Genomic DNA, 12,733 nt, shown 5'->3' with positions numbered 1-12,733 from the left:
AAAAAAAAAAAAAAAAAAAAAAAAAAAGAAATAAACAACATGAGAAATAAAGAAGATGAAATTGAAAAATACTGTATGAAGGACATAGAAACTAAACAATAAGAATGGTAAAGACAGAATATCTTACTTCTATCTCCAGTTTCAATGTGTGGCTGCAGGATGAAAAGATTAACTCAAATTAGAAGAAACTATCTATTTCGGAAGAAAGAAAACAGTTCAGTTTTATGCATGCAAAAACAGATACTTGAAAGGCCTTTTAAGATGAAAAGCAACATTCCAATATATATTTACCTTCTACTGTATTGACCTACAAATTAGAGACATGAGCAGCAGTTGTGTGATATTACGTGAAATTCCAAGCTTTTAAAAAAATTAATCCAAAAGCAATGCTTATTACATGCTCACGCTTCAAACAAATAAAGAGCATATTGCAACTGCTACCTACATTTAATTTCTAGCATGAAGAAGTCCTTTGATATGCATAATAATTACTAAACAGTGAAAATGCAATGAAGCCAAGAACCTCCTCAAACGCCAAGTGAGAACATTTCTAAAAATGGTAATAGATGTAGAGGGTAGTCAAACCTTATCAATAAATGATGCAGAGAAGCATTGATATCTTTGCTCAAATGATGCTCCACGATAACCATACCCATCATACCCATCAAAATACTGCACATGCAGAAAGATAGAGAGAACATTAATTGCAATATGACTACAAAAGCTAACCAATCTCTTTTTTTAGAAAAATGTAATTATATCTTCACAGTAAGAACCCTCCTAAGATGGAGAGTTGAAGGCCAGTGAATTGCAGAAATAGTAACAACGTAGGCACAGTTAGAGTAAAGTGTAAACTTCAACAAACGTCAATTGTTTAAGTAACAAACTGCTTCTACCAAGTGAGAGTATAAATTGAAAAGAAATTTAGGGAAAAAAAAAAAAAAAACTGGAGTGGTATGATCATCTACCATAAATCATAGCACTTAGCAGGTTTCAGAGAGCAGAAATAAATATCAAACATTTGGATAAATCAAGTTGTGTTCCACAGCCAGAACAAGCAACACGTCTTAGGTCTAGGATTAACACAACGCACTAATGTAGTTATCTAAAAGCAGAAAGCAGCGATTTCTTAAATTGAGGGAAAGTAGAATCTTCTGTGGGTCGATGAGATTCAAATCCTCATCATAAACATTGAGATAATTTCATAGCTTTTCTTTATTTTCTCATCACACAGATAATATAAGAATCCAATGCCGTTTCACATAACGTCAGAGATTCTATTTTTAACAGTCTGAAAAGGGCATGCATACCATTTTATAGAGCTTTTATAGAGTTCCACAACGGATAATTAACCTCTTACAGGCTCCCAACGGACCGACGAAGAACTGCATGTTGTAAAATATGTGAGAAAACCAGATGTTTGAAAAGTACAAAATCACAAACCTCAGCATAACTTAAACCGCTTAGTAGCTATTATAAGAACATCTCTTGCATCAAACTGATTCATCACCAAAACAGCAGTAAAAATAAAAACAAAGAAAGAAAGCAAATCCTCACTTCCATTCCGCTTCAATGTCAAACATGAAACAACAGATACAAAGAAAGAAACAAAAACCAAGGCAAACTATACCATAATATGAAAAATTTTCAGAACTCACACCAACAACAACCAATCAATAGCAAACCAAAAATCAGACTGAATGCACCTTAAGTTGCTATGTTTATCTTTCTTCGGCCACAGGTAACAAACAACTTATATTTTCCGATAAACGAAACACAAAATAATCCTACTAAAAAACGAATGCGCTTATACATATGAAAAAACGCAAAGACGGAAAATTCAAATTTTCGGTCACTCAGCTTTCTCAGCAAGCAAACAACCAGAACATCATCTTAACTATCATAGAATTCGAATCGTATATATGCATGACATGACGGTACTTCAGCCGTACCGGAGACGAACAACGGAGAAGCAAGTCGCCGATGAACGATCGGTCGCTGGAGGAAGCGCAGAGAGGGAGAAGGAGACCGTTTGATCGGTTTGATCGTTTAAGCATCAGATTTAGAAACCCGAGATACTAAAAGCAAACCAGATGCTCGAATTCGTATTGGCCACGCCATGTATCTTTTGGGCCTGGGCCTTATATTGGGCCGATTCTTTTGCAAAGCCCAATTAGTTGCAGCCCACTTAGGACATCGGCCGGAATCTAGTAAATTTTTTTAAATTTTTTTTTAGAATATTAAAATATTTGAAAGATTATTATTATTATTTATTGCATTTAATACCGGATTTAAGAAGATTATGAACCACTAAAAATATATCACATTAAAATTATTGTTAGTTTTAAAAAATATATTTTTTCTTACCATATAATTATATATACGTATATTTATTAAATTTTATAATTATTTTTTTTATAACTTTTAACTATTAAATTGAGTTCGAAAATATTAATTAAAAGTTTGAAATAAATAAATGTTTTACTGACTAACCTCTTAATTTTATTAATACAAAAAAATTTTATTTTTATTAATACAAAATTTAAAATGAACTGCATTTGGGATCGATTTAAGTTTTTTAAAAATAGTAACCTAAAGAATGTACCAAGAAACCTCATAAACACTTCCTTATATTTGTATACAAAAATTTAATTATAAATATTGAATATGGTCATAAATTGAATAATTAATTATACATGTTAGAGTTCAACAATAATTTATGAAATGATAATATGATAATAATAATAATAAATTGTAAAATAATAAGAAAGAAAAAAATATAAATGGAAAATCAAAGAAAAAATAATGTGAAAAGTAAAAAGAAAAATTCTAAGAAATAAAAAAAAAATGAGAGTTCATAAAAATTAGCACACCATGTTGATTATGAAAAGCCGAACACGAGAAAAACGTGATCAAGGTTTAATTCTTCATAAAAGGAATATGAGATAAAAATCGTGAAATGATAGAGTCAATAGAAAGTACAAGTTCGTAAGAGAACAATTATCTAGTTCATAAATAATTTAATAGAATTTTCATAACAAATGGTTTGATAAAACGTTTTAAACTTATAATCACAAAATTCTAACTTGTCTTTAATCGGTCAATTAATTTTTTAAAATCTATTAAATATAAAATTAGAAACTTAAATTTGTAGTAAAGATAAACACAAAGTAATCTTAAAATCCGACATTCGAGTAAATGAGAGATATACGAATGATCTGATATCTCATTCAAATGAGAGCAATTGAGAGGATAAGTTGACTAAAAAAGGATTAGAATGATTGAAAGTCGCTACCCGTACCAACAATGCGCACATTTCTTTTCGGTGACTCAATCATAAAAATTTATGGTTGAGCGTACATGTTGAATGTATTCCTATTAATTTTTCTCGTAGTGGAATATCAGGATCATCAAGTGCTAAATCCGAATTCCGGATCCTAAGAATCCACATGGGCCTGTTCTTATGCCAGCAAGGGTAGCTTAAAGAAGCATCAACTATAATAGTTGGATATAATAGTTGGATGTATTTAGTGCCCTTTTATTGAACTCCTAATAACATAAGTAGTTTGGAAGAAAACACTTCATGTAAAATCTTTCTTCAAGATCAGTTGCCGATCAATTTCAACACATTTTGAGTATTATTTCGTCGCTATTTCGTACGCAATTCCTATCTAGCCTCTTTCTTGGTTGATAGGGACTCACTAAGAAACATAGGAAGAGTGTGGGGCGTCCAAAGGAACACCGTTGTTATACCGAAGACATCAAAAAAACCCGAGAGATCGAAAGAAAATTTCAAAGTGTTTTTATTTTCAGCTTGCAAAAGAGGACATGGATCTACTCAATAGAACTATTACCGTACAAATGAAAATATTCAAACTTCTAACCTTTTCATCGAAAGTTTATAACCAATAGAACTATGCTCAGCCGCTCAAGTTGACACTGAAACTAGTTCATGAGAATCGAAACAAATCAGCTATCCAACTCGAATCCATCAGAATCAAACCAATCAATTCATTTCAATTCTATACTATAAACCCCAAATTGATTCGAGAACTATACTTCAAACTGGTCGCAATTTTATTAATTTTTTCTGTTTCCATAATCAGCCTAATTAATCATTGAACGAGCAATCAGGCCACCAAATATATGGACTACAACTCCAGTGCAGTGCAGAAATTCTATACACATGATTATCATTACCTTGAGGAATTAAAAACAAGCAACCTAACTCATTATGACATAGAATTGAAAACATCACAATAGCTTAGTATATATATGGTATAATAGCAAACCGGTTTCTCGGATAATTATCAAATTTACGAACATACCATCGATGAGTTTCTGCTGCTGCTAAGGCCAGATTTACCACCTGCAAACACCCATCAGAAGTCAGAAGATTATTACCTTCTCCATCTTCAGTTTCAAGTATAGAACTATGGTTGGTGAATATGAACAAACAGAAGAACAGATCAAACTGCATTTTAATTCTCAGAAAAAATAAAAATCTCACCACAAATCCAAAAATTAGCCAGATTGTTAAGTCTTCTCCCCCACTAGCAACCACAAGCCCACCATATATAACCTTTAAAAGGGAAAGGACGACAGACAAAACCGATCAGTAATAGCTAAGATTTAGTGACAAGAAAACCCACAGTTCTTGTATTTAAGTTCATGAGGGAGAAACTTACGATCTCAGAAAGATAGTGTGGAGAAGATACAATTTCGAACCAATCACCATGAGGAATTTTATATTCTTCACCTTGTTCTCCAGGTACTCGCAGCGAGGCCTAAACAAATTAACTTGATATGTATCGGTCAAATGAATCTAGGATGCGTCGTTAAATGTATGGTGGCATTCATAAAGAAAGTTCACACATAATACCCAATCAAGAAAATCTTTTGATTCCGACGAAAAAGTGGTTCCGTTACTAAAACCTTCAAACTCAATCATCAAGATCATAAATCTGATATGTGAATAAACAATTTTGTATTGAAGAGGTGTGCTGTACCAGAATCTGATGACAACGAAACTGATGAATCCAACCCCAAAAGAATAAAGCTGCACCAATCCACTGACGCCACCCTAAATTTGCTAGAGGAATCACAGCATCCAACAGACTAACTTCAACATCTAGCATTTGCCCTTTGCCTTTAACAATGAACTGAGCTATCCCATTTGTAGCAAAATGATACACTTCCGGAATACAATTGCTACAAAGTGATAGAGGAGCTGCTGTGTAGAAACTAACCATAGAAAATATTAGAAATCAACATATCAAACCTCTAGATGTAAGGATTAAAACATAACAAATAACAACGAAAATCCAGCAATTTATGTATGAAAAGTTTTAGAGCCCATCAAAAGAATGCAGCCTACCACATTCTTACATATGATTGATATAAAAAGCCAAATAAGTACAAAAACAAAAGAAAAATTCAAATTGATCCAAAACCTATTTCACATCCTAAGATGCAAACAGAAAACAAATTCATATCCGGCTATTTTGGATGTAGAATGAAATTTTTGTAGGACAAGTGTAATACACATGACTTTCATGATGAAACGCCTAGATTTTCTATCTTGCTTCTAGTATTCGGTCATTCCACGGCATATTAAAGCAGGGCCCAAAATACCAAAACTAGCCATAGTAGAATCAGCGGATATGTATTGCAACAAAACCTAATAAAGAGAGCTACTTACAACAAGCCAGTTAAATATCCAAAGAAATGCATCCGAGCTGAGGGACTATAAATGAAAGTGTATATCGTTTCATAAAGACGTCTCAAGACTTGAACTTCCATTAATAAAAGCAGAAAAACAGCTTTCCAGACCAGGAATCTGTGCTCCCTCCCAGATGAATGAGATTTTTGCCATGAAAATAGACTTGAACCTCCAGTCAACTGGCTGGTAATGGCAGGAAAGTTAAATGGCTCTGAGATTAACGGGGTAGATACATATGCATACATCCAAGTTGTTCCTAGCAATAATGCTGTCCAGATAACAGCCCACACATAGAAGTGGCAGAAGAATTTCTGAGGTACGGTGAATTTCTGAATTTGAAGAATATGGGCGAATAAGAAGAGCGTAAAATTTCAGAACTATTAAAATATAGGTTTAATTCCACAGCTTAAACGGTTGTGTTAATAATATCTATGTACTTATGTCTTGAATTTTCAAATTTAGTTCTAAAATATTAATGTCGAATACTCACAAATAATGATCTAACCTGATAGAACGATGGGTGATATATAGGAAGTTGCTTAAAGCAAATTAATAGTACTTTTTTTTACGTTCAATGACATGTGGGAGTGAAGTTAGAACCTTTGAAGTCTTAATCAATGATATATACCTTAACTAGTTATATGCTCAGGTCGCTGGCAAATAATAGTTCATCAAATTTTTGGTATGCCCTCCCTAATCTAATCTAATTGACCAATTACCTTGTACCACTCACTACCACGCTCGAATCTCATTAATCTAATCAACATGTAAATTCTATATTCAAATAGCAGTATTACAACAGACCCATTTTTTTAATTGTGAGTGTTCAGACAGTTTGTGCACATTTTGACCAAGTTCATGATACAAGTATCTGAACCCTCTACATTTGGTTACTAAGAAACAAGTCGATTAAATCAATTCCCTCCAAGCTTTTATGATTCTCATAATCCTTATAACTGTTAGGCCAATGATGGTTAACAGCAAACTTGTTAGAATCAAAATCCAACGTTAATGACAAATAAAACTTTGTGGAGCCCGATTAAGTATTAACTGTCCAGGTAAAATTTAGCTGAGGCCCAAACATACATTCTAACCAGTGAGGCTGGGGGAACATAAACAATCGAATACATTGACAATTGACAATTCGACCACTTACCTTAGAAGAAGATTGCAAGATCTTCCCTCTCTTCGCAAACTCCAATATAGTTCGACGATACCAACTCAGTCTGGAGAAAGGTAAGAGAGCTAGAAGTATAGGCAATATTCCTGCAATCCAAGCAGCTCTGATAAGCCAAACAATTCCGATCTCCATTTCGCTGAAAATCCAGACGGAATCAGAACAAATATGCTTGATTTTCGCAGAATTCTCGAGGAATTATGTCTGAAATGAAACTAACGTCGAACAGAAGTAGATTGACGCTGCGGAGAGACGAATTAGGGAAAGTTAAACAGAAGAAAAGAGACTGAGTCGTCATTTTGAATGATTCGCGACGTGATCGAGAGGATTTCTTCGGGAAATGCAAATGTAGATGCTAACAACGCCGTCTGTTCATTTACGGTTCGGTGAGTTTTGTCGGTCATGGTGGGGAATTTTGTAGGGAAAGCTCCGAATACACCTTTCAGATTAGGGTTATATATACATATCTATATATATATATATATATTATTTATTTATATATATTAATTTTGTTGTCCTCTGGCGAGTATTATATGACGCTGTCCAAAACCTTAAAACAAAAATACTCGATAAAGGATACATTCAATACGAGAATCCGACCCAATCAAACCCAAATTATAAGGGTTGGGTTCGGTTTTTTTAGAACCTGATCCAATTCGAGTTAGGTACTAGTTCAGTGGATAAAGGATCGGGTCAACCCGACCCATCTCGATCATAAAAGAATCATCATTCTTCATTTACTTCTTTGTTCCTCTTCATCGTTCATCCTTCTTCGTTCGCCTTTTGGTCGTCCAACTCATTCTAAGTTCTTCCTCGTTCGTCTTCTAATCGTCTAGCAGCTTCGTCGTCCGTCAAATTGCTTCTCTTCGTTTTTCAACAGTTATTCACCTTATGATTTACGGCTCACCTCACCGAGACTGACATGAAGAAGCTCAATTCTTCGTTACTCACTTTCGCTCTTTCGTTTTTCTTCAAAATATTATTTGAACAACTAAACAACCCAACCCGAATAATATAGGGTACGATATTCAATGAATAAACAGACCGGACTGAACCGCCGAATTTGGATACAGTGTTGGGCTTCCGGGTTTGGGCTTTAGGCCCATTGACGAAGTTGGATCCAGTGTTGGGCGTCCGGATTTGGGCTTTAGGCCCATTGACGAAGATGGATCCAGTGTTGGGCTTCCGGATTTGGGCTTTAGGCCCATTGGCGAAGCTGAATCAAATGAAGCTACCAGCATTTGTGCGCCACTTCCGTCTTCTGTTCTCTCTTCTCCGACTGTGTTTAATCAATCACGACAAACAAAGTTTTTTCTTTTCTTCTTTTCTTCTTTTCTTCTTCTGCCATCGCAGTCAGATCAAGATTCGCCTTCCATATCCACTCGCCATTGCATCTGTAAGTTTTTGTTTCTTCCATTTCCACTTCCTCTTTCCTCTCATGCTCAATTTTTTGGTTCTCCGGTTTCAAATTGTTATCCTCCAAAACCCTAGCCTTCTGTCACTCCTAGTGCATGCATATCCGATTTTCTGGATTCTGTGTTTGTTCTTCTTCGGTTCAGGCGTTTACTTCGTTGTTGTTGTTGTTTTTTTTTTTTTTTTCCAGCTGTTAGGTCCTTTTGTTCGTTCTGTTAATTTGGAGGAGATTGAGCTGGTTCATCTTCTGTTTCATTGCGGTACGGTTTCTCTATTTTCTTTTGAACGAACTGCCGTTTTCAACATTGGTACTGTTGTTTAAGGACTTGTCGTTACTCGTTACGATTTTTATGAATTTTTTGTTGGAAATTTTACTGCCTTTGTGAGTTTAATGCGAAGGAAATGCTGATGCGTGTGTTTTTACTTTGAATTAGAATTGGATGTGGCAGGTGCATTTCTGTGAGAAGTGTTAATGCCAGTGCTCTATATGCTAGAAAATTGTTATGGATTTTTAAGATGAAGCTGAGTGAATAATGTCTGACACTGTTATCAGCTGAGCTTGTGTTTTTTGTCGTTTGTTCAGAGCTCTGATGAAATTGTTATGGACTTGATAGTGTTGGACATTTATTTGTGAGTTTTGTTACTTTGTATGTTATAAGAGCTCGTTTTATATTAATTTTTAAGGTAAAGATGAGCAAATAATAGTTACCACTGTTTCTTGTTTGACCATTTCTTGTTTTTTTCTCCTGTTCAAAGCTCTGAAGAACTTGCTACAGACTTGAATGAGCGATGGTCATTATCTTTTGATGCTAAAAGTAAAATGCTGCTTTGGAATAGGACCTCAAAATTGCTTCTGCGGATGGTAATGACCAATTTAATCAGCTTCTATATAATTTAATTGAGAATTTTGTTAATTCTTTTGATAGTGTAAAAAGAATCAAATTTCCAGGTTAGGTTTTTGGTTTCTTAATTTTATTTTTGTAAGGGCAATGCAACAAGAACCATGCATTTATATGACTTCTAGATTTTGAATATATATGTAATTGATAACCATCGTGGGTTGTCTTGATGATCCTTAAGGTTCAATATAAATAATAAATAACTTAGAGGGAATGAGTTCAAGTTATACTGAATGCATAAGTTTCTTAGACAGAATGTAGTAGTGTAAGGGGTTGTCTCATGAGATTAGTTGAGATATGCATAAGCTGGCCTAGAAATTCATGAAAATCAAATAAAGAATATAATAAATAATTATGTATTTGAAAGTACATTGCGTTGAGTAGCTCAAAAAATATTGCACTGGAATGAATGTGCTTATATGATTTATGTTGGAATTTGGTGCCCATGAGATGCTGGATATGGCCATGCTGTACTTTCTTGCTGTTCTCTGGAACTTATGATCATAGCTTTGTCAATTAAAAGAAAGTATCATCTTGAATTATCTGGTAGTTGTAGCTGGACAAATTCATTTTGATGTGGGGTGATTCCAGTCTTCTTTATGATTTTACGGTTGTTCTATCATATATGTTCATATTGACCAAAAGATGATCTCCCTTTAGTTTGAATTTATAGTTTCAACTTTTCTTTTAAATATGTTTGTGGCTTTGTATTACTACTCATTCTTAGTTGCTGAGGTTTTATTTCACGTAGTTTATATCTTTGCCGATAAGCCTTGTTAATGTATCCCATTGCCTAAATCTAGCTGATGTCTTATATTTTATGTTACAACAGAGTAGTTGATTATGAGCTGCAAGATTAGTTGATTATGAGTCGCCTAAATCTGCATTAGTTGATGGTGGAAGTATTTCAAACTGAACCCCAACCCGTGTTTTGAATCCATTTGCCTTGCTCGTTATTTTCCTGGAGTATGGATGATGGCCGGCAACATGAAAATGGGAGGCACAAGCTAGATTATTTCAGAGGGAGCCCCTCGCCTGTAAGTTTCCTATTCTTTTGTTTTGTCTTTTTTAATGTTTACTTTTAGTGCATCCAATTAAGAATGCCCTCTTTAATTAAATTAAATGATTTGGAAATGATGTATGCAGTGGAATATGATGCCCCCGCATCATGTAAAGGAACCAAATGCCTTGGTCATGAATAAGAAGATCATGTCCATTATAGCTGAGAGAGATGCTGCTATTCGGGAGCGAAATTTAGCACTATCTGAGAAGAATGATGCATTGGCTGCACGGAATGAGGCTCTACGGCAGCGTGACGAGGCATTTGCACAGCGTGATACTGCATTAATGGAAAGAGACAATGCTCTTGCAGCCCTTCAAATTCGTGATAATTCTTCTAACTTTCCTCTCAGCAGTGGGATCCAACGGAAAGCAAAGCGATCACACTATTTATCTAATCATATGCCAAACATGACTGAAACTCCCTATGGTACAAAAGATGTGCAAATAACTGATGCCTTTCCAATTACAGTTATAGCATCTGAAGCTGTTAAGTCTCAACAGGGAAAGCAAACAAAGGACAACAAGACAGTTTCATCAAAGGCTTCAAAGCTGCCCAGGAAGAAAGTCGGTGAAGATTTGAATAGACAGGCGGCGACCGATGGCACAAAATACAGAACTGACTGGGATGGTCAGGATGTGGGTTTGAATCTTGTTAGTTTTGATGACTCTTCTATGCCAGCACCAATTTGCTCCTGCACTGGACTTGCAAGGCAGTGCTACAAATGGGGGAATGGGGGTTGGCAATCATCGTGTTGCACCACCCATATGTCCATGTATCCACTTCCACATATGCCTAATAAACGCCATGCCCGCATGGGTGGGCGCAAAATGAGTGGAAGCGTTTTTACAAAATTGCTTAGTCGGCTAGCAGCAGCAGGACATGATCTGTCAGTACCAGTGGATCTTAAGGACCACTGGGCGAGGCATGGTACAAATCGCTACATAACAATCAGGTAGCTAGGAAGTAACTTCAAGAGGAGTAGAACATTTTGCAGAGGTCCACGGGGTCTGTCGAATATTTCAATCGGTAACATGACTCGACTGAAGTGATTTTACAACGAGGTAGCGCATTGTGATTAGACTGAACCTGTATGGACCAGAGTAGATTGGGGATGTTTGTAGAGTATGGCCATAAGAATGCGGCAGTTTTTTGTGCAAATTCCTTGGAGGCTCGTTGTGGGTTGCCGCCCTCCACTTTTCTCCAATTGCCAAATTCCCCCATTAGAATTTAAGATAAATGGAACTGGAGAATGTAGAATCAAGAATGGATCTGGAATGATGAGAATGAAGGTGAGTTCATTTGATTATTTGTATTTCTCATACCTGCTAATCTGTTATTACCTTTGCATTCAAAAAATGACTTTCAAGTATAAGGCTTCGGGGTTGATGAGTAGATGCTGAAATGGCGATGCGGTCGGTGAATCGGGTCGGGTGCTTACGTTAATTGCTAACTTTGGTCTAGCTGGTAGAGAATATCCTCCCCTCCAGCTCTTTTTGCACTCAAAATGGAGTGAGAAGCTTCATTTTGCCTGGTTAGTATCGTTCTTTCTCGGTTTTCCTTCTCTAACTCTATTTCCAATTGCCCCATTTGCTCCATATGCGTCCTTAATAGCTGAAACCAATTAGTAGTCTCAGGTGGTTTAGTTTTCCCAAACAATTGCATCTTTTTCTTCTTTTTCTGATGCATGAATTCGAGTTCTTTGTCGACCTCGATAGGTAGCACCTACTCAAAATTTCTGGTTTCGAGCTCCCATTTAAACAAGAGATCAAAATTCAAACCTCTGATTTAGATTAACCGAGTCGAGCTCGAGTTAGCACTCTTTTAAAGTTGTCAATGCCTAATTGTTTTTAGGCTGTATCGACTCATGAGAACTCGGCATCATTTTTGCCATTTTATTTGGACATTAGAATCCAAGCTCGTCTTGAACTTTCCTCAAATTTGGCCTCACTCAAAAGTGATAGTTTAGATTAGTTTTACAATACGTTAGATTTATATTGCTATTTTAGAGATTGGATTAGCTCAAACTTCAAACCAAACCGAAGTGTTCATTTAATACCCTTGCAGTTGAAAACTTATAAATAAAATGAAATGAAGTTTACTGAATATATTAGAGTAAAAAGTAAAAAGTGGGTTTTTTAAGTTGATCTGATTTAAAAGATCAAATACCAAAATGCAATTAAAAAGTTTGATAAAAAAAAAAAATTCTTCTTATTTTTAAATTTTCACAAACATTTTAAAAGAGTCCAAATTTAAGAAATTATTAGAAATAATCTTTTTAAAATTCTATTTCTTTTTTTTTTCCCCCTCAATTTTATTACTAGTATTTAAATTTTGCTTTAGCTCTGAAATTGTATTAAATAATATAATGTTTTTATATTTACTTCAATACATGTTATATATATTTATTATATTATATATAATATTTCTGTTTCAACAAAAAAAAAAAAAAAAAAAAAAAA

At 34.9% G+C, this 12,733-nt stretch overlaps 3 protein-coding genes across 17 annotated transcripts in view; 1 reads left to right on the top strand and 2 right to left on the bottom strand.

Annotated features, from left to right (window-relative positions):
- LOC111441148 (ubiquitin recognition factor in ER-associated degradation protein 1-like) overlaps positions 1 to 2,071 on the bottom strand; it is a 5,867-nt gene extending 3,796 nt beyond the window's left edge. The window contains exons 1-4 of one of the 2 annotated variants that reach the window (XM_023078093.1): positions 1,953 to 2,071; positions 1,311 to 1,385; positions 586 to 672; positions 128 to 152 (exon numbers count right to left, since the gene is read on the bottom strand). In XM_023078093.1, the coding sequence (XP_022933861.1) occupies positions 128 to 152; positions 586 to 672; positions 1,311 to 1,313 (115 nt within the window). In that variant the 5' untranslated portion in view covers positions 1,314 to 1,385; positions 1,953 to 2,071. The remainder of the gene's footprint in view (positions 1 to 127; positions 153 to 585; positions 673 to 1,310; positions 1,386 to 1,952) is intronic. The other variant, XM_023078092.1, reaches the window with a different exon arrangement.
- Positions 2,072 to 4,041: 1,970 nt separating this feature from the next.
- Positions 4,042 to 7,338, bottom strand: LOC111441221 (polyprenol reductase 2-like). 2 transcript variants are annotated; one of them, XM_023078200.1, is made up of 7 exons: positions 6,879 to 7,338; positions 5,702 to 6,051; positions 5,010 to 5,244; positions 4,689 to 4,787; positions 4,511 to 4,582; positions 4,216 to 4,369; positions 4,042 to 4,179 (listed from the first exon to the last, which is right to left on the bottom strand). In XM_023078200.1, exons 1-6 carry the CDS (start codon positions 7,032 to 7,034, stop codon positions 4,265 to 4,267), a joined length of 1,017 nt encoding a protein of 338 aa, XP_022933968.1. In that variant the 5' UTR covers positions 7,035 to 7,338; the 3' UTR covers positions 4,042 to 4,179; positions 4,216 to 4,264. The 2 variants fall into 2 exon arrangements, with proteins under 2 accessions (XP_022933968.1, XP_022933967.1); XM_023078199.1 differs by having other exon boundaries at positions 4,042 to 4,369.
- Positions 7,339 to 8,141: 803 nt separating this feature from the next.
- LOC111441015 (protein BASIC PENTACYSTEINE4-like) lies at positions 8,142 to 11,980 on the top strand. Of its 13 annotated transcripts, none has more exons than XM_023077905.1 (6): positions 8,142 to 8,295; positions 8,503 to 8,572; positions 8,896 to 8,942; positions 9,069 to 9,174; positions 10,044 to 10,248; positions 10,358 to 11,580. In XM_023077905.1, exons 5-6 carry the CDS (start codon positions 10,180 to 10,182, stop codon positions 11,228 to 11,230), a joined length of 942 nt encoding a protein of 313 aa, XP_022933673.1. In that variant the 5' UTR covers positions 8,142 to 8,295; positions 8,503 to 8,572; positions 8,896 to 8,942; positions 9,069 to 9,174; positions 10,044 to 10,179; the 3' UTR covers positions 11,231 to 11,580. The 13 variants fall into 13 exon arrangements, 11 of the variants coding, with proteins under 11 accessions (XP_022933673.1, XP_022933670.1, XP_022933672.1 ...); XM_023077902.1 differs by having other exon boundaries at positions 8,503 to 8,620; XR_002710066.1 differs by adding an exon at positions 11,668 to 11,980 and having other exon boundaries at positions 8,503 to 9,174; positions 10,358 to 11,563.
- Positions 11,981 to 12,733: the final 753 nt, after the last annotated feature.

This window comes from Cucurbita moschata, unplaced genomic scaffold (assembly GCF_002738365.1).
Source record: "Cucurbita moschata cultivar Rifu unplaced genomic scaffold, Cmos_1.0 Cmo_Scf00003, whole genome shotgun sequence".
Lineage (NCBI taxonomy): Eukaryota > Viridiplantae > Streptophyta > Magnoliopsida > Cucurbitales > Cucurbitaceae > Cucurbita > Cucurbita moschata.
This window is presented reverse-complemented; position numbering and strand designations above follow the sequence as displayed.

Bases quoted from the DNA above. Each gene is read 5' to 3' on its own strand.
- LOC111441221 (XM_023078199.1), bottom strand. From the start codon at position 7,034: ATGGAGATCGGAATTGTTTGGCTTATCAGAGCTGCTTGGATTGCAGGA. The intron at 6,052-6,878 runs GTAAGTGGTCGA...CTTCAAATTCAG, and splicing joins TCTTGCAATCTTCTTCTAAG to AAATTCACCGTACCTCAGAA. The intron at 5,245-5,701 runs GTAAGTAGCTCT...TTCTATGGTTAG, and splicing joins GGATATTTAACTGGCTTGTT to TTTCTACACAGCAGCTCCTC.
- LOC111441015 (XM_023077907.1), top strand. From the start codon at position 10,180: ATGGATGATGGCCGGCAACATGAAAATGGGAGGCACAAGCTAGATTAT. The intron at 10,249-10,357 runs GTAAGTTTCCTA...TGATGTATGCAG, and splicing joins TCAGAGGGAGCCCCTCGCCT to TGGAATATGATGCCCCCGCA.